This window comes from Schistocerca serialis, chromosome 10 (assembly GCF_023864345.2).
Source record: "Schistocerca serialis cubense isolate TAMUIC-IGC-003099 chromosome 10, iqSchSeri2.2, whole genome shotgun sequence".
NCBI classification, from domain to species: domain Eukaryota; kingdom Metazoa; phylum Arthropoda; class Insecta; order Orthoptera; family Acrididae; genus Schistocerca; species Schistocerca serialis.
In genome coordinates this window covers 219627776-219655450 of record NC_064647.1, presented here as the reverse complement: position 1 = coordinate 219655450, position 27675 = coordinate 219627776, and the positions used below count along the sequence as shown (strand labels likewise).

The following is a 27675-nucleotide window of genomic DNA, read 5'->3' as shown; positions in this document are numbered from 1 at the left end:
TATTATTCCAATCTCACACAGCGCGCAGATAATTCGAACACCTATATCTTGTTGTGCGAGCTATGGTTTCCGTTATTTCATTATGATAATCGTTTCTCCCTATGTAGGTCGGCGCCAACAAAACATTTTCGCACTAGGAGGAGAAAATTCGTGATTGAAATTTCGTGAGAAGTGTCTGCCGCAACCTTTGTTTTAATGATGTCCACGCCATGTTCTGTATCATTTCATTGAAACTCTCTTCCCTATTTCTCGATAATGCTACACGGATAAATGTCGTCCTTGGGTCACTGTAGAAGGACATGGGATAATTTTAATAGATTCCTATTACGTGTGCTCACTGATAACTTTCTGTGAATACACAAAAAAATTAAATTCATTCAAATGAGTAGGAAAAGCTGTCCTGTAACGTTTGAATACATATTAACGTGTGTGCTGCTTTGACACTTTCACGTTGATTAAAAGTTGAAAAATCATATGAAATGGAACGACTACATAAAGATGGTCGAGTTCCGTTAACTTGGGGAGTTTTAGGAAAGCGTAGCTCATCTCATTCTTGGATACGTCACAAGTGTTAGGGGTCGCCGCTAGGTTAAAGGAAGACACTGAAACAGTTCAGCGGCTTTCTGCTCGATTTGTGACCGGTGGGTTCGATCAACATATGTCACGAAGATGCTTCGTCAACTCTAACGCCAAACCCTGGAGGGAAGATGACGTTCTTTTCGCGAACTCCCGTTGAGAAACTTTAGAAAGCAGACATTTGGAGCTGACTCCTGATCGATTGTACTACCGCCGGGTAGTAGGGTTGGTAAAAAACGACCAGTTGAAACTGATACCGGTACTTTAGTTCTAAATAGCAGGTATTATTCGATATTCGTTTGGTCTCGGTTACAACAGGTTTTTGTAATATGTTACTAATAACTACGTCAATTTGTCTTAGTAACTGTGCTAAAATTTTTGCTTTTTAAATAAAACTGTTTTAAGAAGGGTAATGTTTATTCCTCAGTTTCAATTCCTTTGAAACACTGGGTTATTATAAAAAATGGGAAAAGCTATCAGAGCTATTTTAACAAGAAGGCCGCCAGTTAGAAACGAGCAACAAACACACGACATAAGAATCGGTATAGTACTACTGAAACAGTAATGTACCTGTTGTTCTTTGAAACAGAGGTGCAGTGAGCCTTTCGTTTCTTGGGAGCACAGCAGAAGGTGGATGCCTTGCTTGGCACTTGTAAACCGAAAATATTTGCCGTCTGTAGGAAGTGCTGTGGCTTCTGAAGGATTAGTATTGTTTTTGAGTGATACTCTTTCTGATGAAAGGAGTCGACCGACAGAGCAATATACTGGACAATAAATATTAGCCAATGGATTAACTATTACCGAAATTTTAACTGTTGCCAAATAATGGTTCCCGGTGAATGTTCTATTTTACCTACTGTCTAAATTGTTCATTTTACCGTTTTTGTTTTGTCATAAAAATCAATAGTATTCAAATTTCTATTAAAAAAATAAATATATTTGACTATAAAACGAGGTTTTCATTCGAAACAATTGAAGAAAAAGGACGCAATAAATTTAACAAAAGATCTTCTTGTTTGTCTAAGTATGTGTTAAACAATAAAAGAGAAATGAAATTAAGGCCATAGTAATAAATTAAAAACTTAACAATTCATTCATTGTTTATAATAAAAATAGAAAAGTAGCTGTTCTGCTGTCTGCATACTATGCTTTTGTTTGTTAGCAGTCCTTGCAAACGGATAGGTTTACACGAAAAATAGAGTTCTGCAATCTCAGTTTTCAACATTTAACCCCTGCTGTTCTTAATGCCTAAACAGTAGTATGATCGTCAAGTTCAACATGATTTTTGAGAAGAATTTCAAAAAATTTCAAACGATAGGAGAATTCCGATTCTTATGCTATTCAGCCCCTCATTACTTTTCGAGAAAAGCGACCAACTCTATATATATATCTTAGGTATCTTTAAACTGATATTGAAAAAGTGTGGGGGAGTCTTACAATTGTTGAATCTTTATTAGATTTCTACAGCTGTTAGTGGAAATAGTAGCAACAGAAATTGAAAACGGTTATTTCAGAAACCGGTTAGTTTTAGCTGTTTTAAGGGTCAGGAGATGAGTAAAAACGGCACAGCCAAAAACAGGTTGTTTCAGCGGTAACTGCCATCCCTGCCCTCCACGGCTGAGAACCAGGCAGGCGAGATATGAGGAATCAAAGCTCGTACCCAGGCATACAGACACTCGTTTGTCCCTCGCTCTATTTGCTACTCCAATAGGGAGGGAGGTACCCTCCGCCATAAATCATACGGTGGCGTACAGTATACACGTAGATGAAGATGTACAGGTGACATTGTCAAGACGGGTCGTTTATTTTGTTTGTTTATTTATTTGTTTGCTCCTCATATAACAATCAGTTTTCAGACATTTTCATACATTTTAATTCACATATACAAGGTTTAGTAAACGTAAATAAGTGCACACATTGATACAAGTCGTGAAGTTAAGAAATTATCGTTTTTTGTCGCAGAAATATACTTATGCTATATACTTTGTTTTAGGGAGAGACATTACATGCAAGACATACACTACTGGCCATTAAAATTGCTACACCAAGAAGAAATGCAGATGATAAACGGGTATTCATTGGACAAATGTATTATACTAGAACTGACATGCGAATACATTTTCGCGCAATTTGGGTGCACAACGGCCTTGATACGCCTGGGCATTGAGTCAAACAGAGCTTGGATGGGGTGTACAGGCACAGCTGCCCATGCAGCATCAACACGATACCACAGTTCATCAAGAGTAGTGACTGGCGTATTGTGACGAGCCAGTTGCTCGGCCACCATTGACCAGACGTTTTCAGTTGGTGAGAGATCTGGAGAATGTGCTGGCCGGGACAGCAGTCGAACATTTTCTGTATCCAGAAAGGCCCGTACAGGACCTGCAACATGCGGTCGTGCATTATCCTGCTGAAATGTAGGGTTTCGCAGGGATCAAATGAAGGATAGAGCCACGGGTCGTAACACATCTGAAATGAAACGTCCACTGTTCAAAATGCCGTCAGTGCGAACAAGAGGTGACCGAGACGTGTAACCATGGCGCCCCATACCATCACGCCGGGTGATACTACAGTATGGCGATGACGAATACACGCTTCCAATGTGCGTTCACCGTGATGTCGCCAAGCACGGATGCGACCATCATGATGCTGTAAACAGAACCTGGATTCATCCGAAAAAATGACGTTTTGCCATTCGTGCACCTAGGTTCGTCGTTGAGTACTCTATCGCAGGCTTTCCTGTCTGTGATGCAGCGTCAAGGGTAACCGCAGCCGTGCTCTCTGAGCTGATAGTCCATGCTGCTGCAAACGTCGTCGAACTGTTCGTGCAGATGGTTGTTGTCTTGCAAACGTCCCCATCTGTTGACTCTGGGATCGAGACGTGGCTGCACGATCCGTTACAGCCATGCGGATAAGGTGCCTGTCATCTCGACTGCTAGTGATACGAGGCCGTTGGGATCCAGCACGGCGTTCCGTATTACCCTCCTGAACCCACCGATTCCATATTCTGCTAACAGTCATTGGATCTCGACCAACACGAGCCGCAATGTCGCGATACGATGAACCGCAATCGCGATAGGCTACAATCCGACCTTTATCAAAGTCGGAAACGGGATGGTATGCATTTCTCCTCCCACGAGGCATTACAACAACGTTTCACCAGGCATCGCCGATCAACTGCTGTTTGTGTATGAGATGGTTCAAATGGCTCTGAGCACTATGGGACTTAACATCTACGGTCATCAGTCCCCTAGAACTTAGAACTACTTAAACCTAACTAACCTAAGGACATCACACAACACCCAGTCATCACGAGGCAGAGAAAATCCCTGACCCCGGGATCGAACCCGGGAACCCGCGTGTATGATAAATCGGTTGGCAACTTTCCTCATATCAGCACGTTGTAGGTGCGCCAACGGCGCCAAACTTGTGTGAATTCTCTGAAAAGCTAATCATTTGCATATCACAGCATCTTCTTCCTGTAGGTTAAATTTCGCGTCTGTAACACGTCATCCTCGTAGTGTAGCAATTTTGATGGCCAGTAGTGTACATTGATATAGTGTATGAAGTTCAGGAATTATCATTTATGTGTTGCAAAAACAAATTTATGCTATATACATTGTTTTACAAAGGGAGATTACAACTTGATATCTCCTACTGAAATAACAGATTGTCTCTGCGTGTGTTAAGAAATGCTTAAGTTTATTCTTTAAAGTGTTTAAATTTGCTGCCTTGAGGTCGGATGGAACTCTGTTATAAAAGATGGTTCCTGTTGTATGTGGGCTAAGGTCTGCAACCTTTCTTTTACTTGCAATTTTATGTAAATTTTCCCTTCCCCGTGTACTGTGCCTGTGTGTATTACTATTTGTTATATTATATTCAGGATTTTGTTTCCAAACATTATTGCCTGCAGGTTGTACATAGAGTAGTTGGTTAGTATTTTATATTGTCTGGAGTTTGTCTTTTTATCTTAGCTGCCACTCTTACTGCCTTTTCTTGTAGTCTGAAGAGCCTGTCTGTATAGACAGCTAGTGCCCCGCCCCAGATCTCAACACCGTACTGAAGATGTGGATGTATCACTCCGAACTATATTTGTCTCAAGCTATCATGGTCCAGGAAGGCTGAGACCCTTTTCAGTAGATACACGTTTGCACTGATTTTCTTACAAACATGGTCTATGTGCTTTTTCATGAGAGGTGTTCATCAACAATTATGCTCAAAACTTTGTGTTTGTTCGTGTAGCTAAGGGCCAGTGGAGGTGTAGATAGATTTCTATTTGTGCTCTGACTATAACTAAGCATAAATTGCGTTGTTACTGTCTTATCTTTATTTGCGAGTAGCTTATTTGCAGTAAGATAACTTGACTGATTTCACAACTGTTTGTGGTAGATTGCATATAACGTCCCCAGTTGACAAAAGATGTGTCTTCTGTATAGCTTACAACCTTGCAGTTTCTGGGTTCAATTAAATCATTTGCGTGCACAAGAAACAGAAAAGGCCACGGTATACTTCCTTGGGACACACACCACATTGATTTGGTTGTTACCAACTGTTCATTACTTTTATAAGTCAACTTGGGACTCTGTTTCCTGTCTTTTAAATAGGAGGTAAGTAGTTGTAAAGCTATCCTTCTGATCCCATGTGCTTCTAATTTATGCTCTAGAATTGTATGGTCCAAAGTATCAAAAGCTTTACTCAGATACAGGAAGGTACCGGTTACTTTGTCTCCTTCATCTAGCTTCTTTAATATTTCATGCATAAAAGTTGCTACTGCTGTTACAGTGGATCTTTCTTTTCTAAAATAGATTATGTTTGATGAAATACGCCTCAGATTGATTTAATATTACTTTTTTCCTCTACTAAGTTTCTTAAGTTAATCATATCGGTCTATAGTTTTTTCATATCAGTATTTATTCCTTTCTCATACACCGGTACGATTTCAGTGAGTTTCAGAAGATCAGGGAATTCTCCATGGCAGAGGGAGGTATTTCATGTGTGGATAGCTCGGACAGTAAGAGAGTCGCCTGTGAATGGCAAGCATTTTGCCTTCGACTCACTGTCTAGCGTACAGTTTTAATCCGCACAAGAAGTTACAAAACAGCGCACGCTCTGTGACAGGGAGATCCATTCCGGATGATTCCAGGTAAATGCTGGGTTGGCTCCTTCAGGTAGGACACGACCTACACCGTTCTCCGTCCTCCTGTCACTCGGCAGACACTCCACGTGTAACGACCTCGATTTGTCTGGCCGTTACACCCTGGTCCGTTCCCTTCCCTTCCCTACCCCGCCCGCAGCGGCTGGAAGCCGAGACAAAGGCAGGCCGGCTGGTCTGCGTCACTGAGTGTCGCGTGGCTCAGCGTGACGTCACAGACGGCCGGCCGCACGGTGCCCCGTCGCCTTTCACCCCGGAGTCCGCCGTTCTGTTCCTTACCGCCCCTCCCCAGCTGTGAAAGGTTTTGCTTTCGTGGGTAATCCGGCGTTCCCCTCCAGCATATATATAGCACCCCTTGCAACCACTCAGGACATCAGTCTGCAAGCAGCCACAGCAGCAAGCACAACAATAACAACAACATGAAGGTCCTGGTGAGTATACTGTGCTGTGGAGTTATCACATAAAGTGTCGCTGTCATCGCTGAGGGCTCTCGACGAACGGGACAGAGTTTCCGCGAATATCGATTTTCTTAAAACCTTTTATTGACAATTAACTTACGTGCAATGTAGCTGGACAGACATGGATGGGAATGAATGGGAGTCAGTAAGTAGTAACGGAAAGGGGTAGGACAGAGTCGTCACACCTTCCCAGATGCTATCATTGTGCACAAGAGGCAAGGGAATCGAAGAAAAATTTGGAAACAGATTCGAAGTTGATTGGAAAAGAAGGACAACTTTGAGGGGATTGGATGACATTGTAATTCTGCGTAATAGCTTACGAGGGCAATTGAAGGGATTGAATGGTGAGTTGAAAAGAAGCAGTAACAAGAAAATCAACAAAGTAAAACAAGGATAAGGCAATGCAGCCGAATTAAGTCAGATGACGCTGAGTGAATTAGATTAGGAAATGAGGCGCTGAGAATAGTATACAAGTTTTGCTAGGAAATTAGTTGGAGACGGCTGAAGGAACGGGGATATAAAATGTTGGCTGGAAATAACGACAAAAGCTTTGCTTTTGTGTTACGAAGAATTTTCGTAAAGTATGGTTTTGGACTGTAGCTTCATATGGAAGTAAGAAGTGTTGATCGAGGTGGGGGAGGGGGGGGGGGGAAGGGAAGGAATTGTTGAGGAAGATCAAAGCTTGAACAGACACAAGTGGATGTAGGTGACACTAGTTATGCAGAGATTAAGGCATTTCTAGAAGATAGAGCAGCGTCAAGGATTGCTTCACAGTAGTTTTTCGAATGTATATCGCACCAACAAAGATCCACTTAATTCAGACTATGCGTCTGAGGATTAAGATCATTATTATAACATATAAATATGCAAATAATATAGTTTTCTCAAGCAACTGAAGGAAAAAAGTAAAGAATATTACAAATACATTAATTTGTTCTGAAGTAATATCTTTACGTAAACCTGAACCAGACAGTATCTGATTATACGATAAGAAGCGAACTTCTGGAGCACATAAAATACTTTAAATATTTAGGGATAGGAACATACACCGAAAATCTATAAAAGATCAAGGGGATGGGAGACTTGGAGCTGTTAGAACGGACCTCGGAAAGTGTAGTGCATTTCTAAAGAAAATGGCTTACAAAATGGTAGTGCGCTCAATTGTAGCGTATAGTCTTGTAGCGTTTGGATTCCTTATCAGATGTGTATGACAGCAGATAACAGACAAGAACCGCAGTTATGATAATAACAGGTAGTATAGGAGTGATCATCGAAGAACGAAGGAGTGTAGCAGTGATAATCGAAGAACAAAGTAGGGAATATCTGGGACACCGAAGTCGTAGTTGTCACGAAATCGTGTTACTTTTGAGGAAGACTGAGTGACAGTTGTTTTTCCTGCATCGTGTACTTTATCGAGATCCGATTTATTGTATAGTTCTTTTCGGCCGAACACCAGGTAACTCGACAGAAGAGGGTTGGATCACTTCTGCACAATGGCACCTCTGCGGAGAGACATTTATGTGGAATCTGACGCTCATGGTAGACAGACAATGAATATGAAAAAAAACCTTGTTGTGATGACAGTCCGAACTTAGAACGAGATCTAAGTTAGTTCGAATCTGACAGGTTGAAAAGCCAGTGAATGTTACAGTAAAAAACATGGCTATGGTGACAGATTGATATGAAGCTTAGCCCGAGGTCTAGGTTACGTGAGAATATGACACTCCGACTGTGAGCTGGCAAGCCAACGAATATTATAGTAAGAAACCTGGTATGGTAACAGACTGATCTGTAGGATAGCAAAGGTCTGGGTTATGGTGAAATGCGACAGTTTGGTTGTGACTTAGCGAGCAAACGAATGTTACGGTAAGGAACCTGGTAGTGGTGGCAGGAGGTCTGTTAGGTTAACACATGTCAGCTAGGTTATGAGTTTGCTAAATCGAAGGAATGAGAAAGCAACTATATACCTCAATGCCGGCCGCTGTGGCCGAGCGGTTCTAGGCGCTTCAGTCCGGAACGACGCGGCTGCTACGGTCGCAGGTTCGAATCCTGCCTAGGGAATGGATGTGTGTGATGTCCTTAGGTTAGTTAGGTTTAAGTAGTTCTAAGTCTAGGGGACTGATAACCTCTTGTTAAGGACCTTAGTGCCTAGAGCCATTTGAACCATATACCTGAAGCCTCTTGAGCTCTTCAGAAACGTCAGCACAGCCTGACTCTCCACACGTGTCATTAAGCACAAGTGTCACAACTCGACAGAAGGTGTCCCAACTGAGAATATTTGCGAAAAAATTGATCGATCACATTTATTTATTGTAGTTTTATTCTCTACTCTAAGGGATGGGACAGGTTGTTTCAGATTATAGAGCCTCAGTTCTTTTCAAACATTTACGGAACTAACTGGAAATGGGGCAGAGGTGTTCACAATGGGGAAAGAACTGCGTGTGATTACAGTTTCCAGCATTTGCATTCTAATCAAGGGAAATCTCCCAAGAACTAGCTCCCAGGAACCAGCAGACTGGAACTATTTTTAATATATTTTGGGATACTGCTGTCCATGGTCAAGGAGAAAAATAAAACAAATGTGTTTGTGTGAAACTGCGAACATGTTGTATATGAATGAGACCAACCTGACATTTTTATGTTCTTTTCTTTCTCTACTCCAAAAGAAAGAGCATGATTTTTGAGGTGCGTTAGCTTACAGAGTCTCGGTTATTTTCGGCCAAATACCAGATGAGCTGCCAGTGGGACAGAACGAGGTCCAGATGGTTGCAAGTGCTGGGATTCTCTGGTGGAAGTAGGCGGGTAGCAGAAGACACAACAGCTTCAAGCAATTGAATACACTGTTTATTTCCAAATAGTTTGTTACAGAAGACTTGTGCCCACATGAGGTAGGCATCGAACCCACAGTCCATGGTGAGACATAGTGAGCGTAGCTACACCCAGCTCGGTCCGGTGGTGGGTTGACCTGCTTGGCTGGGCAGCGATGCTGGGCTTGGTCGGCAGCTCGTGAGGTTCGTGAGGTGGCTCACCGTGGCCAGATCGTAGGTAAGGTGTCTAAGGACTACACTGGAGTAAGATCCCTGATGGGCAGCTGGGGGAGTCCTTAGTTCTACACTCAACACGTCGGTGCTGTGCCTGTGCCCCAAAAAAGGAGGTCCTGTCAGGATGACATCTGAGAGATGTTGGTCTCACTGGGCAATCACACGCTACAACAGACACCGACTCAATGACTCGCAGATTCTATGCCACAGACTACGTAGGTGACCAGTATTTATAGTCGTCAGAGTGAGCTTGTTGTTGAGAACATACCTGAGGTCTCATGAACTCAACTGCCGAAGTCACTATTGTTCATTGAGTAAATGGTCATGCTGATGTATTGACAGGCGGGATGGTGCGGTACTGAGTCGACTAGTTACAGTCATCAGTGTGATTACACACCTTGTCTCGGCTCAAGCCGCTACATGAGAATGTACCGATCCTTTCTCTTTATCTACTGCTATGTGAGGAGAGAGCTGTTTGAGATCTGTGCCCTTTACAGAGTCATAGTTCGTTTCAGGCAAATACTGTGTGAGCTGTTGGTGGTGCAGATGACTTCCCAATTGGAATAGAAGCGGGGTTATCAGATCCGGTGTTTACCTTACAGTCAAGGGAATCTCTAGGTAGAGCACGCTGTCTGAGTAGTGACTCATGGCTGAGCCAGGGCCTGTTCAGCTTAATGCCATACGAGCTGGTAGCGGGATTTCCACATGTGGTTGGGAATATTTGGGCTTTCCATTTCTAGCATTTCTTTTACAACCAAGGGAAATCTTCCCAATACCTTGGCCAGTACTTGGGGTAAAATAATTTTTAATGTATTGTGATAGAATACGTCTCAGACAAAAAGCTATAAATTAGTGCATACGAAGGTGTATTTGATTATGTGTGTTCAGAGTAAAGTCGATGTTTTGTTTAACATCTGCAGTATCACTGTAGTAACCTAACCTAACCTAACCCAATCTAAAATAGCCTAACCTAACCCAACTGAAATTAAACCAATCTAACCTACACCACCCTAACCCAGTGTAATGCAACCAAACCTAACGTAGCCCAACCTAATGTAACCAAACCTCCCCCAACCCAATCTAAACTAAAGCAGTCTAATCTAAACCAAACTAAACTAAACCTGTCTAACCTAAACCAACCTTATGTAACTCAGCCTAGTTAAATCCAGCCTAATATAACCTAACCTAACCCAATCTAATCTTAACTAACCTAATTACTGGCTACGCGACTGTTCACGAGATGCTGCGTGTGTAACCATCAAAGGATTTCTTTTTAATATTTTTTCATTCCCTGCACCTAAAGGTTGAGTGTGATACTCAAGTCTTGACCCAGAGGAGAGTCAGGAGCTCTGCAGCCCAGTGCCATAAAAACTGGTGGTAATGCAGAAACTGTCCTAGCTGGCAATGAAAGGATTTCCAATAAGCATGTTTGAGATCCAGCCTATGGTAGTGCCACGGTTCTTTTAAGCCAAATGCCAAGCGAGCTGTTGGTGCTACAGAGAGATTGCCAATTGGGTACATATAGGAGGAGACTTCCAGTTCCAGCACATACCTTACCGTCAAGAGGAACCTCTTGAAAACGTTGGTCTGAACGGGGAGATGGCAATTATGCTCTGTAGCAGCCTGGAACAATATGTCTGTGAAAACGAAAATTATATGACTGTATAGTTGATTATTTTACACGTGGGCGTAGAGTAAAGTTGATGACTGTCACCTACAGAATCTCAGTCGAAACAATCAAGTAGGCTACTCTACCACGGGAGCGGGATACAAGATTATCAGTCAGGGAATGAGAGTAATACTGGTCGTTAGAGCAAGAGTTTTTCTAACCCTCTATCTGATTCACGAGTGGATGACAGGACGATTCCTTAAACACAAAGCAAGTTAACGTAAAAGTTTCCAGGCTATTGGGTCGCCACATATTGTAAAATAACTGTCACTAAATAAAACCGACGTTTTGCACATGTTTGCATTGGCCTTACTGTGGTCAGTAGCAAGTATTTGTTCGGAGTGTGCTTTGTATGCAAGTAAAACGTGGAAGATAAACACCACAGGCAAGAAAAGATTAGAGGCTTTTGAAATGCGGTTCTGTGGAAAAATGCTGAAGAGATGATGTAGAGGTACTGATACGAATAGGGGAAAAGCGGCTTTATAGTTCCAATTAACTAAAAGAAAGAATAGGCTGACAGCGGCACATCTTCAGACAATACATTGAAAAGATTTATGTTATCTAAATTTTGCCAGAGAAACTCACACACTTACTGGACATAAAAGTTTCACTGTCAAAGTGATGTGAAATCCTAACCTCCTTCCCTTCTGTTTCATTATTTGGTACCTGCTGTATTCACCAAATGCACTTGACACAAACATTTAAATGCGGCTGGAAGAAGCTCCCTACTGCCGAGTAGGTGCTGTACTCAGGTGTATGGATGCAGCAACTATACAGCTTCTTCACAGGGCCAAATACATTTGGACAACATTTATAGTAGAAACAAAAATTAGCAAGAATTTACGATTTTATTGAAAGAAATTTTGAAGTATTTAACTGGAGTTTGAAGACTGTGTATGACTACATGGGTCAATGTTTCCTTACACTAATCTTTGTTAAAGCACTGGTAAGGTCACAGATCTAACGAACGATAGCTTACATAGCCTACATAAAGTCCAGTTGGCCCTTCTAGGCGGCTATCGTAGCTGAGTCCTTTGTTACTCGCTGAGATATTGAGGTACTGCCTTGTCTAGCTAGCTAAATGCTGAGTGGATCTTTATGTTCTTGTAGTGTCTGCCGCCTCTGGAGTATAACTTTAACAATATTGCGCCTGAGTCGTACGTATCTTAGCTCTCTTTTATGTAGACTGTGTTCCATCTCTTCTTGAGGACACAGCACTGCCGAAACACGTTCACCATGAAACGTTACTGATACCTTGGAGCTTTCAGTTAAGGTTCGTACCATCTCTTTGTCCCCAGGCTATCGTAGTGCTGGCTCTGGCCACAGTAGCGTTTGCTGAGGAGGAGAAGAAGCAGGAGAAGCGAGGCCTGCTGGGTCTGGGATACGGAGGCTACGGAGGATATGGAGGATACGGAGGCTACGGACACGGCCTGGCCCTGGCCGCCGCCCCCGCAGCCATCGCCGCCCCCGCCATCGCGCACGCCCCCGCAGTCGCCGTCGCCGCCGCCCCCGCCATCGCTCACGCGCCCGCAGTCGCCGTTGCCCCAGCCATTGCCCACGCCCCCGCTGCCGTCTCCACCGTCTCACAGGTATGTGCCCTGTACACTCCACTGCTTACCATGTGTGAGTTACTGCGTGAAGTATGTGGGAGGTGCATAACAATCGTATATCAAATATGAGGGGTTGCTGTGAAAGGAAGCAAGCATTCTCGGAAAATTTAATTGACGAAATCTTCTCCGATTATCAGCTGTCGTGGCGTCGTGTTCTCGTAACGTTTCAACAAAATGCTCCTGAAAATGACGAGTGAGACACTCATCAAAACATGGCGTGACGCCATGACTTGGGTGATAATCGGAGAAGACTTCACCAAGGGTAGCTACCAAATTTTAATTATCAACAAAAACAAACTTAAATAATCAACTTACTGTTTCATGAAGGAAAGTGTCTAGATCGCTAGATAATATGACGTTTTGTATTACGACTTTTCGGAATTGGTCATTATCAGATACACGAAATGAGCACAAAGAGTGGCAGGTGTTTGCTGTACATCAATCACATAAACTCAGTTGTGTGGAACCCATAGCAGATAGGACTAACATGAGATATTGAATGTATTCGGAGATTCTAAAGACACTGAACTGGCAGACACTTGAAGATAGATGCAAGCTATTTCGAGAAAGAATACTTAAAATGTCTCAGGAAAAAGCTTTAAATGACAAATGTAGCAATATACCACAGTTCACCATGTACTGCTCTCGTAAAAATCGTGAGCACAGGGGTAGAATAATTACAGCACACACAGAGGCACTTAAACAGCCATTTTTTCCGCGCTGGATGTGTGGAAGGAAATGGAAGAAGCCCTATTAAATGGTACATTAGAAAGTACCCTCTGTCATGCACTTCACACTGATTTTCAGGGTATGGATGTAGTTGTAGAAAAATTAGACATAAAGTCATTGGGGGTGTGCTCTTGAGCATGATGCGCTTGTAGCAACAATGGTTACCAAGTGCAGCAGGAAACTAAAACAAGTAGAGGAATTTTGGTGCTCAGTAAAGTTTATAAGAGAGCAGCAATGACACTACTCATGTTTTGATTCCAGATACACTTCTGCTAACTGGGAGAGTATTTCATATTGAAGCTAGTTAGCAACTGTATGAAAAATAACTCGTGCGCGGGTCCATGCCAAAAGGGACCTGTTTTGGTTCTATTATTACTTTCACACGTGTCAGTTGCCACTATGTCAACGAACTACCACCGTGGATACCAACGTTTGGGTGTTTTCTGTCTGAGCAGGTGAGCTACGGCACGACTCACTACGCCCCGGCAGTGGCTAAGGTGGCCGCCCCCATGGCAGTCGCCGCCCCCGCCATCGCTGCCGCCCCCGCCATCGGCCTGGGCTACGGTTACGGACACGGCCTGGGCTACGGACACGGACTCGGTCTGGGCTACGCCGCCGCCGCCCCCGCCGTCAGCCTGGGATACGGAGGATACGGACACGGTCTGAGCCTCGGCTACGGACACCATTAGGGCCTCAGTGGACCGCGGACGATTACACGATGCTAAAAAAACCACCAACTTCGACCACCATCACCCATCATCGCAGCACTCAACATGGACACACACTCATTACCCTGCAGCTTCGCTACGCATCACCGCAAGGCCAATAAAGTATTATTTTCATTACACGTTACAATGTGTTTCTCTTCTCTGGAATACCTTACCAGCTTTAGCAACCAGTATATTGAAGCTTCCTGTGATAAGTCAACAGAACCGGCGGAATCAAATGTCCTATTTGACGCAGCGTCATCCATTGTCACAGCATTCTGTAGCACCACTTATGCTTGCCACCTTCCATCGTGACTAGGAATTATGTTGCAAATTTTTAATGATGATGAAGTCCCATACTCCTTGACAGAGCATAGGGGAACGATGCGGGAGATCCGCACCGCTGTAATAGGCAGGGTCCTAGTGGTTTGCCATTGCCTTCCTCCAACCGTAATGGGGATGAATGATAATGATGAAGACGACACAACAACACTCAATCATCTCGAAGCAGGTGAAAATCCCTGACCCCACCGGGCATAGAATCCGGGACCCAGTGCTCAGGAAGCGAGAGAGCTACCGCGAGACCACGACCTGCGGGCAAATTTTTAATAAGATGCTATAATAGTAATTCCATGGACAAATTCGACCTGAGGTTACTTTAAGAGAGAAAGTTAGATTCCGTCATTAGTAGAAGAATGCGGAACTGGTCTAAATTCCCCATTGTATCAGAATGAAGTAAGTGGACTTACCTAGCCTAAATTAAGACTGGCTAAATTAATGATATAAAAATTAGAAATCACATACTCACTTTTTGACAGTCAAGGAGAAAGAACAAATGGAAAAGATGTACAAAATAGTTTATTATTAAATTACAACCATTATTATTTTCATTTAATGTTATGTTTACAGCTCCTGCCTAAACTGCACAGTTCATTTTTTTAAAGATTAGCACCACATTGAATTGACTTTCCTGAAGGCGAAAGTATCGCAATTTAGAGAAGCAATGGTGGATTTTATAACTCAAGGCAGACACACACACACACACACACACACACACACACACACACACACACACACATACTCATTTACCTCCATCTTCACCATGCGACACCACAAGCCCAATAAGTATTAATCCCATTACGTAATGAAAAAGTGTGTGTTTTCTTTACAATATATAGTCATTATTAAAAAAAGTTCATTCACTGAAGCTTCCTGAGACGGCTCAGCTGAACCTTCTGAATCCATACGTCGACTCTGGAACATGATGTAATATAGTTGTGCCGTGTGACGTCATACATACTGAAGCAGAGAGAGAGAGAGAGAGAGAGAGAGAGAGAGAGAGAGGACAGAGTACTAACAAGACTTCTTTTGCTTCTACATTGTGATCCACTACTTTACCAACAAAGTTTCGGACGTTATTCAGAGATATTTCCTGTCTTGGTATAAGAGGCTCTTTCTCTCCGGTTGCTTGTTATAGAGTCGTAATGTCACTAGTATTTTAAAATTTTGCACTGGTCTGGAGCAGCAACCGTTGTAGAATTAGTAAACAGCCAACCAGTTGCAAAATGGAAGGTTTATCTAAACCCCTTCACCATGGTTGCAATGCGAATAATACGACAAGAACTAAATATACTGTTAGAATGCGTTAGTCAATTTAACTATCTGGGAACACTGGTATTGTCACAGAATGATATGGAAATAAAGCGGCGCATCCACCTAGCTGATAAATGCTGTTAAGGGCTGGCCCCACAACTCCAGAAGTATGTGCAGGAGAACAAAGTGTCAACTCTATAAAACATTATTGTTTCCAGTATTAACATATGGCTCAGAAATATGGACACTGACACAATAGTGTGAAGAGCTAATTGGGTAATAGAATGTTTTGAAGTAAAGGTACTGCTCAATGTCTACGAGACAACTAATGAAGATGGAGCATGGCGTAGACGATTTCATTTTAACTTTACAGATTATCTGAAAATCTTGAAATCTGAAATCATGAAGTTTTTTCTGATTCGCCATCTACTTTTTTTTGTATTTAGGTTGCTCTAGGTCTATGTTTGGTTGAAAGGTGAGAGTTTCGTTGTGAGCTAGCCAGGTCCATTTTAAGATCCAAATCACACAAGCTGCCTCTTGGGTTGACAAGTTGAGGCAGGCACCAGAGGCGCGCAAGTGCAAGATTTTTGTACAGATTGTATCACAATTAGTATCAAAAAACCGGATACGTGAAAGTGTACAATGGAAAAGGGGAAGACGGGAAGGGTGTCAACTGGTAAGTCGCTTGTGTGGAAAAGTGTTCTCGATCTGGCCCTAGAGTTACCTAGGGTAACAAATATGATGTGATGAAAATACCTATAATTTTTGTAACGGGGCCTATTTTACATTTACAGGATTCAGATGTGTGGTTTACATCTGGCTTTATCATGAGGTCATGGATCAGATCATATGACTGAGATAAACCGGATAAATATTTTTCCACAAGACTACTCACAACTACAATATGACGAGCCTAGGCCTATGTCATTAGAAAATTGGAAAAAAAATAGAAGAAGACTATTACTTGTTCCAAGGACGCGTTATTGTCCCTCAACATAAAACAATGTGGTGCGATAGTGACAAGAACCAGTGGGAACATTCCAGTATATCTGTTCAGATATTTTAGGCAGCACTAATCAATTAAACCCTACAGTGAACTAACCATATGTCGTATTGTGAATGATTGGACGAATCGTAAGAAATTGTACCTCACACACGTAGGACTTTACTTTCAAAATCATCGTGCAGTCAAAATTTGGATATTGTCCAGTGCCCTGACGGAGCTGAATGACGGAGGTGACAACGAATATTCCAAGAAGGGTTGCACCAGACGTAATGTATTTGCTTAGCCGGCGAGAGAGAATCACAGAAAAGTTCGAATAACTCCTGTAGGGAACGTATTGTGCATAACAGAGACCAATAATCTCAAAATACTGACGACTGACATAAGAAGTACAAATGAAGAAAGGTATTACTGTCTTCAAGTTCAAATATTCAACAGAGCACATAGGTCGCTTGTAGAGAACACAATCTTAATTTTCAGTATAAAGTTTATTTGTCTTGATCATACAGTGTTTCGATTGCCTGAGTTTATAACCTTCAGATTTAAAAGAGAAAGTATTATAAGTAGAACGTTCTACCTCCTTACGATATGTACAATAAGTATACCGTACAAAAAAAGTGACTTACAATTAAAGCTGTAGTCAAAGTATTTCGTCACATGTAGTACGAACATGAACGGTGCCATTACAACTACTGTGTATTCTATGATGCTTCTGTTTAAAACAGAGACAAACTGCTACAGGGCAGGAACATCCGTACAGCTATATGATCAAGTTGATCGTACAAAAACAAAATTCAAGTCTGTTAATTTTTCACTGAAATTCGCATTATAAAAGTTAAAAAAGATCCAACAACAGATTCCGGTAACAATCTAAGGAAGAAAGTTAATACGAGGCGTGTTTTTTAAGTAAGTACCGTTTTGAAATTAAAAAAAGACGTGCAAAGAAATCTCAATAATTTTATTTTTACATGAAAGCCTGTACCTTTATTTACTTTTCTACATAATTTCCGTCAATATTGAGGCACTGGTCATAACGTTGTACCAGTTTTTGAATACCCTCCTCATAGAAGTCTGCCGCCTGACTTGTTAACCACAGGATCACCACTGTTTTGACTTCGTCATCGTCTTGAAGACGCTGACCGCCCAGGTGTTTCTTCAATTACAGGAACAGATGGTAGTCACTGGGCACAAGATCGGGGCTGTGCGGTAGATGATCTAGAGTTTTCCATCGAAAAGATGTGATGAGATCTTTGGTCTGATTCGCCACATGCGGACGGGCATTGTCTTGCAGCAAAACGATTCCCTTGCTCAACTTCCATGGACTGTTGCTTTGATTCTGGTGTGACGTTTGCCACCCATGTTTCATCACCCGTAACAATTTCGCTTAAGAAATCATCACCGTCGTTGTGGTACCGCTCAAGGAAAGTCAATACACTGTCTAAACGTACATTTTCGCTACCCAACGTGCGTACAGTTTTCCGTAATTCAAGTGCTCGGTCACAATGATATACAAAACACGACGAGAAACATTAGGAAAGTCAACCCGCAATGAGGAAATCGTAAAGCGTCTGTTTTCTCTCACCTCATTGTCCACTTCCGGCACCAAACTTTCATTAACGAACGTTGTTCATCATGCACATTTGTGCGGCCATCTTTAAAGGCTCTCACCCACTTTCTTACCATTCCATCACTCATAATGTTTTCTCCTTAAACTGCACAGATCTCACGATGAATATCGATCGCTTTTAGGCCTTTAGCACTAAGAACTCTTATAACAGCCCGTACTTCAGATTCGGCGGGACTCACGATTATCGGAGGCATCTTAAACACTCAGTACACAACGTAAACAAGGAAGAATCAGACTGTAATGGCGTCAGTGCGTAGATTAAGGTACAGGCTTTCATGTAAAAATAAAATTACTGAGATACCTTAGCACGTATTTTTGTAATTTCGAAATGGTACTTATTTAAAAAACACGCCTCGTAGTACAAACGTTTTACTTTGAGAATATGACAAAATATCTTCTAAAGTATCGAACCCACAGATTCCGAAAGTGAGACCTTAAATTGAAATCTATAAACAAGAGAAATCCATTTGCCCCTATAGCGAATGCCATACCGGCGATCTTCGCAAAAGTGGTCGGCAACCCTTCGGGCACCCAGGTCACGCGTGTAGCCTACACGGCCCCTGCACGCCTCAGCGACGCAGACTCGGCCTTTCGCAGTAACGGACGGCGGTACCAGCGGCTAGCAGAGGCCGCCACCTCCGAGGAACCTATCCGCCGCCGCCACGCAAGTGACCAGGAAATAGTGCCGCGAGTGGTCCGCCGCCGGCCGCTATAAATGTCAACGTCACATCTGCACAAGTCAGTTCTTCCGGCTTCGAGAGCCTCTCCTTCCGGGGAGGGTGCTACGCATCCATCGTCACAGGACTCTCTCTAAATTCATCGTATGGACCGACGCCGTTGTATTCAGCATCCTTCACTTCGTTTGGTGCAGTGAGACTGTATCCGGAATGGACTTTTCTGTTCATATGCTGGTGTTATTCAGGACAGCTTATTCATACTTAGAATATTTTCTTTGCAAGTATATTTGTATATGAAGACCGTAATTATGTTTCTTTGTTAGACTCTGGAATCATCATAATGTTAAGTCTTCGTACTTCTGGAACGCCGTAATCGTGATATTGTTATTATCGTGGAAGCAGACGTTCCGTTATTTGATCAATAAACTTTTGTCAATTTGATTACGGTTTTCCTTGCGTCGGTGTGAGCGACACATCGGTGAACAACTTCACATGTCCAAACTACAAGCCAGCCGGAGTGGCCGAGCGGTTCTACGCGCTACAGTCTGGAACCGCGTGACCCCTACGGTCGCAGGTTCGAATTCTGCCGCTGCCATGGAGGTGTGTGATGTCCTTAGGTTAGTTAGGTTTAAGTAGTTCTGAGTTCTAGGAGACTGATCACCTCAGAAGTCCCATAGTGCTCAGAGCCATTTTTGAACCAAACTACAAACATAACAATCCGTTGAATAACAAGCTAATAGTTGCATACACATTACAGCAGTCTTTCAGCGTAACAGAGCAGCTTTGAATTTGCTGAAGCGGTAGAAAACATAAAAATTTCAGACAATGCAACATTAAGATTTTTAGACATCACTAATTTATACACTAATGTTTAACTGAAAGAAACTTTTCAAGCAGTAAATTAAATTTATTAACACATAAAAGGATAGGTACTGCAAAAATAATTGACCTAATAGACTTTTAGGACTGGTTTTGTCTATAAATTATTACAACTTAACTGGTAAAAACTGTCACCAGAAGTAAGGCACGCCTGTGGGCATCGGCTTACCTGGCAGATTGATCAAAACATTCATGAGCAACCTGGAGAACATGTTTTTGAGAAATACGATGATTTAAAGTGGAAAACCGTTACCAACAATAAGTAGATGATACGACTCTCCTCTTTAAAGACGGCACCGCAGACACACAAATTTGCCCAAACTATGAGTTCCATGTAACCTGAAATGAACTTCACTCTGCACTATAGCTGCATTAATCTCCTGGACTTCGTTGTAACCAGACAACAGAATAGAAATGTTTTCATGGTTTATGGTAAACCAAGCTGCACCGACATGATGATATATGCCCATTCATGTCATCCTCCATGTTATAAAAGGGCGTTTGATTAAGACGTTTATATACTGAAACAAACTCCGGCCGGTGCGGCCATGCGGTTCTAGGCGCTTCAGTCCGGAACCGCGCTACTGCTACGGTCGCAGGTTCGAATCCTGCCTCGGGCAAGGGTGTGTGTGATGTCCTTAGGTTAGTTAGGTTTAAGTAGTTCTAAGTTCTAGGGGACTGATGATCTCAGATGTTAAGTCCCATAGTGCTCAGAGCCATTTGAACCATATTACTGAAACAAACTGCTATAGCGAATTCTTCTAAAATCTTGAAGAAAAATTGAGAAACGAATTGATTCACCACTGAGGAACAAAACATAAGTGTAATGCTATGAACTATAACGGCAAAATATCAGAAAAAATTAGCAATATTTAAAAAATCAACAGCTATGGCAGGTTTTTAAACAAACAATACTTCGAGGTTACATCTTTGCTAGGAAAATGTACCTAATCGTGAGATGTTCCTGAGCTCAGATATGTGTATAAGATGAACTGCAGCGGTTGTAATCAGTATTACGTAGGTCAAACAGGACGTCTAGTTAAAACAAGTTTCCAAAAGCATACATATAGCCAAAATAAAACAGCCTTTGGTACACGCGTTTCTCAAAAATCACTTACATGATGTGTCACATACAGAACCCAAGGGAAGACTACTTAATGTGACGGAGCAAATTGCAATCTTTAGCAACAAAACGTTGCGATTGCTAGTGAACAGTACGAGGTTAGAATGATATTTTAACATTACTGAGAAGCTGCTTTAGTTATCTAGTATTTTCACATCGTGTGTGAAAATTTGGTGCATTTATACAGGGTTATCAGAAACAGCATGAAAAGCTTATGACGGTGTCGCTGAGTAGATTGTGCTGCGAAATAACTGTTAGGAAAAAGAAAAACAACACGTTGCGTCATGCGTCATTCCCTACGTAATTAGCGTTGACGTTAGCGTAACAGGCTGTTGCGCGTGCAAGTTCGAACTGCCCGCCAGAGACGTTGTCGCCAAACGTGTTCGTTTGGTTTCCTAAAAGAGTACAAGAGAGTGGTACAAAAATTTAACGTGGGACGGTAGCAAAGATTGAACGCAAGTCAAAAGCTGAGTAGTCTGGTGCGCTGTCGTCTCAGACAACAACTGACACTAATTGTATTTGGCCAGCAGCTTGAACTTTCGCGTGCAAATTCCTGATTTGGTATGGCCGGTATTACACTATCAAATTTCTTTGTCCAATATCTTTGTCCAATATCTTTGTCAAAGATATTTGATAGTGTAATAGGGACTTTATCAAATGTCGTCCAATATTTGATCAAATCTAGGGCCTCGCTGTATATTTGATCAAAGAAACCGCTTGTCTTCTGAGCGCTAGCATCGCTGCAGCGTTCTGTCGTCTGTAGTGTTTTTATAACCATTGCCGGTAAATACAATTGGTGTGTGCCGACAACTACAAAATTAATAGAGATGTCTGAAGCTGATGAGGTGCTTTACAACGTGAGGCACCCTGAATACAAAAATAGATTAAGAAGATTGGAGACCTAACCTAACCTAACATAACCCTCTCCTGTTCCAAGGAATCGGAGTGTTATAGTGAGCCTGTCTTCTGAAGATGTAGCAGTTCTTAAGTGAATACTGTGCTTTGTGATATGAGGATACACTTCATTGAGCACATACAGAAATGTATGCTCATCCATTCTTAAAGTAATTGATGTACGAATTGACGTCTTCCACTGTAAGCTCACGTAACAAGTTTTGTTGAATGCTTTTATCGTGTCGTCGTAAAACCCACGGCTTCACCCAGATTAGATTAGTTTTTCGTTCCATAGATCCATGCTGAGGAGATCCTCGTGGATGTGGAACATGTCGATTTTTTTAAGCTGAAATAACAATAATAATTGTATGAATAAATACATCATTTGTTTCTATTAAAAATTTCGCCAATGTAGTAGAAGGAGTTGGCCAGTAGTAAGTCTTTCAGACTCCTTTTAAACTGATCTTTATTTCTAACTAAATTTTTTTATGTTTCCTGGCAAATTATTGAAGGTGAGTCTTCCTGAGTAGTGGACCACTTTTTGAAGTAAAGTGAGTGCTTTTAAGTCCTTGTGCAGATCATTTTTGTTCCCGGTGTATGTATGAACTGAGTTGTTTGTTGGAAAAAGAGATATATTATTTACGACAAATTTCATTAAGAAATAAATATACTGAGAGGCAGTAGTTAGTATACCCAGTTCTTTGAAGAGGTTTCTGCAGGAGGTCCGTGAATTTACTCCACAAATAATACGTATTACACGCTTTTGGAACTTGAAAACTTTTGTTTGACTTCAAGATTTACCCCAAAATATTATCCCATATGACATTATGGAATGAAAGTATGCAAGCTTTTTCATTTTTATGTTGCCTATGTCTGCTAAACACTCGAATTGCAAATACAGATTTGTTAAGGCCTTTCTGCAGTTCTGTGGTGTGCTCCTCCCAACTGAATTTATTATCAAGTTGTAATCCCAGGACTTTTAAGACTGTCAACCTCGTATGTATGGTTCCATTCCCCCCCCCCACACTTCTTTTCCGCATGTGCACACAATGCAATTGGAGTACGTAGAACTGCTGCGGTTAATAACAAGTTGTTGTCAGCCATCTTGAACTTTGACGAAAAATTTGATGATTGTGTAATACCCCTTCTAGCGCTACGTCAAAGATCTTTGTCAAATATATTGGACGGAATATTGGATCACATCTTTGATCAAATCTTTGACAAAGAAATTTGATAGTGTAATACCGGCCTAACTTGAATGCTGAATAACTCGGAAACGGCTGAACGTATCGATTTTTTTCTTAACAATTAATTCTCAGGGCAACCTGCCCTGCAACAGCCTCCCAAGCTCCTCAGACTGTTTCTGACGACCATGTTCACAGGAACGTGAGTGGTACTAACGCTTAGTGCCTCGTGCGAAGTATACTAGTCAGCGATACGGCTGCCGCGTGCGTTCATCCACGAGAAGTCAGAGTGTGCCTGAAGAAAGCGACCCTCGCTGGCTACATTCAAATCAACTGTTGCGCAACGCTTCCTCTCTGTCCTTTTACGTACATTACTTGCATTTTATTTATTTAATTTCATATTTGATAGAATGAGATTTTCATTCTGCAGCGTAGTGTGCGCTGATATGAAAATTCCTGGCAGATTAAAACTGTGTGCCGGACCAAGACTTGAAATCTGGACCTTTGCCTTTCGTGGGCAAGTGCTCTACCACCTGTGCTACCCAAGCACGACTCACGACCCGACCTCGCAGCTTCAATTCTGCCAGTACCTCGTGGTAAAGCACTTGCCCGCGAAAGACAAAGGTCCCGAGTTCGAGTCTCGGTCCGGCACACATTTGTAATCTGCCAGGAAGTTTCATATTTGATAATTACGTTGTGGAATTGTTTTACTGCACTCGGTTGAGCTTCTAACATTCTTTTTCTGTGTATTTTGTTTCACTTTATTTTGATTCGATAAATTTAATCATTACCTGTGCATACTAGATGCCCTCTAGCAGCTGTCCTAAAACACTGAAATGAACCCTAGCAAAATTGCTTTTAGCTCTGTTTTAAATAGAAGCATCACAGAACAGACTGTAATTTTTATTACACAACACGTGTTTGTACTGAATGTGGTGAGATAATGGAATTGTTCGGTTCTCTCTCACATTCTCCTCTTTTCATAGTGTACCTTCTGTAAGTAGGTAGAAGTTTTTACTAACAATATTACTCGTGCAATCGAAACCGTTCATAATTTGACACCGAGCGGTCTCAGGCGCTGCAGTCATGGACTGTGCGGCTGGTCCCGGCGGAGTTTCGAGTCCTCCCTCGGGCATGGGTGTGTGTGTTTGTCCTTAGGATAATTTAGGTTAAGTAGTGTGTAAGCTTCGGGACTGATGACCTTAGCAGTTAAGTCCCATAAGATTTCACACACATAATTTTACAAATGAGTCACCAGGATATACACTGGTGCTCAAAACGTAAGGACGAAAGCAACTTTCACATGATGGTTCGCCGCCAGTAACACGGACCATTCATATACGGTAGAACTACAGTACAATGATGTACAGTGCCGTAAATGTAAGAAGGTGCGACAATAAAGTAATGAGACTGATGTGAAAAAAATGTTTCTTACCGTTTTAGTCAAGTTTAGTGATGTCTCCTTCAAAGTAGTTCCCTTCTGATTGCACACACTTTTTCCAGCGCTTCTGCCATGGATGGTAACATTTCTGAAACTCATCTTCTGTAAAATCCAATACCCTCGTCACAGCTTTTTGGACATCTTGTGTTGTCTGGAAATGGTGTCCCTTGACCGCTGTTTTGACTCTTGGAAATAGAAAAAAGTCGCACGGAGCGATATATGGTGAATAAGGTGGCTGTGTTAGTACTGAAATTTTTTTTGAGGTTAAAATATGCTGTACTGACAGAGCAGTATGGGACGGCGCATTATTGTGATGCAGAATCCAATTATCAGCAATTCTGGCACGGACACAAAGAACTCTTTTATGAAGTCTTTCTAAAATTTCTTTGTAGTAATATTGGTTAACTATTTGTCCAGGAGAAACCCACTCTTTATGAACAATTCCCATGGAATCAAACAAGCACACAAGCATGCATTTCACTTTTGACTTTGACATGCGAGCTTTTTTTGGTCTGGGTGATCCCTCTGAGCAGCATTGCAAACTTTGGCGTTTTGTCTCTGGATCGTACTGAAAAAAACCAACTTTCATCACCAGTGATAACACGGCTCAACAGTTCTGGATTGATTTCCGTTTGCTCCAACAGATCGGCTGCCACATTTTTCCGCGTTTCTCGGTATTGCGGTGTGAGATTTTTGGGGACCATTTTTGCGCAGATCTTTCTCATACCAAGATCTTCAGTTATTATTAGACGCACCGTTTCTCGATTGATATTCAGTTCTTCCGCAATCATTTTCACAGATAATCTTTGATCAGATCGTACGAGTTCACGCACCCTGGCTAAGTTGACATCCGTCCGTGAAGTTGATGGTCGTCCACTGCGGTCTTCATCTTCAACAATTGTTCTGCCTTCACTAAACATTTTATGCCAATGAAAAACTTGAGCTCTTGACATAGCCTCCTCTCCGAAAGCCTTCAGAAGCTTACTGTAACTTGTCGTCGCGGCTTCACCCAATTTAACGCAAAGAGAAATGGCATACCATTGCGCAACGTTATGCAGTTCGATTTCCGTGACGAGAGACACAAACACGTGTTAACTTATTACAGCACAACTCACGACTGAGCAGTTGAATCGATGTGCTGCTTGGACTAGAAGCAGCTTATAGACCAAGGTCAAAGATATTCTGCCTATGCAAGCCTGCAGGGTTTGCCACATCTTGCCTCCTACGTGATGAGACGAACAGGACTGTCAGTCGATTTATGAGGCTCCTCTGGACAAAAGAAAAGGCGGAAAATGGTTCTTAACAGGGTGTGTGATCGTCACGTATGGCAGTTCAAACTCTTCAGTGTGCTCCCATGCTGGCCATAAGGTTGATCTCGAGTTCTTCTGGTAGGGCGTTCAATGCCTCCACTAGCACGGTTGACAACTTATGGATTGTCGTTGGCGCACTTCGACGTGCTGCAATACGTGTGTGCAACGCGTCTCACATACACTCGATGAGATTTCAGTCTAGAGAACGGACAGGCCAGTCCATTCGCAGAATATTATCTCGTTCGAGGAGCTCCTGCAACTGCGCTGTTGATGCGGCGCGCATTGTCACAAAAAAAAAAAAAATTAAATAAAACATTCAACAACTAAGACGGGGTAAATATATTTTTTTATTTAAGACAATCTGTTTCAGAAGACTTTCCTGTCATCTTCATATCTTAAAAGCTTTTTGTTGTAAAACATGTTCATTTTACGCTGAACCTCACGCACAAGATGTCAGTTGGATAGAAAAAACAGCACAATATAATTGTTTTGTCATAGCTAGAGTACTTAAGGGGAGCACAACCTGCCTATCTAACCCATGTTAATTTAGGCAAGTCTTTGACCTATTTCTGAAAAAAACTATTTGATGTAGGACCTTAATATTTTTACTGTATATTACATGATGCTAAAAGAGTCAACTGTACTAAAACCTGCTTTACCCATTTTATAGTTTTTAAGAAATACTTTTTTAAATTTCTTAACAAAAATATTAAGTTTTTTCTGCAGAAAATATTTTTTGTGAACTTCCTAATGGGGGAATATTAATGAATGTAGTACCGGAGGTGCCTTTTTACGTTATGCAGAGCCTCTGAAAATTTCATTCATTTATCTATGATAGTTTCTGATAATGGGACATATGTAATGAAAACTTTAGTTTTGCGGGAAATTCACTTTAAAGAAAAATTTTTAGAAATTTGTTACTTACAGTTAATTAAAACTGTCCTGCTGCATATGATGGCCCTTCTTTCGCCTCTAGCAGGTCTTCCAGCATCTTTTTCCACCTTCCTGGATGTTTGTCTTGCTTTCTTGGCCATATCAGATGCAGACCTGTCTGCACCGGCTATCCACATTTTATCGCAGTGTTGCAGCCCAGTGATCATATTTTCACCAGGATTAATTCCCAGCTTTTTCAGCACCCAACACTTTCCAATATTACCACAAATGAATGTAATAACAGCATCATGAACTCGTAGTTTCATTGTATGTATGCCTACAAATACAGTTTTAGGAAGGCGGTTCCAAATTATGCTGTTGAAGCATTCATTTCGGTTCTGTGTCTGCCCATGCAGACATTTCCTTAGAAGCTCAGGATGAGCCAGGTCTCTGAAAATAGGTTTAATTGCTGTAATAACAGCAGCAGGAAGAGAATGCCGATGAGAATAAGATTCTCCAGTCGCCTGAGCCCTATTGTATTTGCACCACGAATTTTCTCTTGATGGACACAATCCATGACATGGCTTACCATCAGTAGAGGATTTATCGAAGAATACGGCCCAAACATCTTCATTGCCTCCAGATTTTCTTTATTTCTCCGAATTGCCTGCCCATAGCATACCTGAAAGTTTTCTATTTCAGTGTTAGTCAACCGACCCTGTCCGGTCAACAATTTTCCATCTTCTAATTCTTTTCCTCTCATACCAACAGTTAGTTTTCCCAACCGTTTTTGAACATGACCTACACGTTCTATTTTGCTAATAATGACATCTCCGTATGGCTTAAAGTTGGCAGTGGGTGGGTTAGTGGATAACAGAAAAGTGGGCGTGGCACATAAACACACGTGGTAGGAAAAGGCTCTTTAAATGCTCGAAATAAATTTGTTTTCAGCTAAGTCCTTTTCAGAGTACTTAAGTAAAGCCTTAATCCATCGAAATATGATGAAAACCGAAAATCGATTTTTTTCGACCTGAACCACGGTGTGGTCCCCTTAAAAGAACATAAAGCACCTTTAAATATTTTATCCTTGAAAAACCATTGATAATGTGTTGCATTTTATCAGTTTGAC

General features: G+C 41.8%; 1 protein-coding gene across 4 annotated transcripts in view; it reads left to right on the top strand.

Moving 5' to 3' along the window:
* LOC126425097 (cuticle protein 63) overlaps positions 1-27675 on the top strand; it is a 105072-nt gene that overhangs the window by 51768 nt on the left and 25629 nt on the right. Inside the window, exons 2-3 of one of the 4 annotated variants that reach the window (XM_050088018.1) lie at positions 12195-12485; positions 13691-14090. In XM_050088018.1, coding sequence (XP_049943975.1) covers positions 12195-12485; positions 13691-13924 — 525 coding nt within the window. In that variant the 3' untranslated portion in view covers positions 13925-14090. Of the gene's footprint in view, positions 1-6025; positions 6160-12194; positions 12486-13690; positions 14091-27675 lie in introns of those variants that run through there. The other 3 variants (XM_050088014.1, XM_050088017.1, XM_050088016.1) reach the window with 3 other exon arrangements.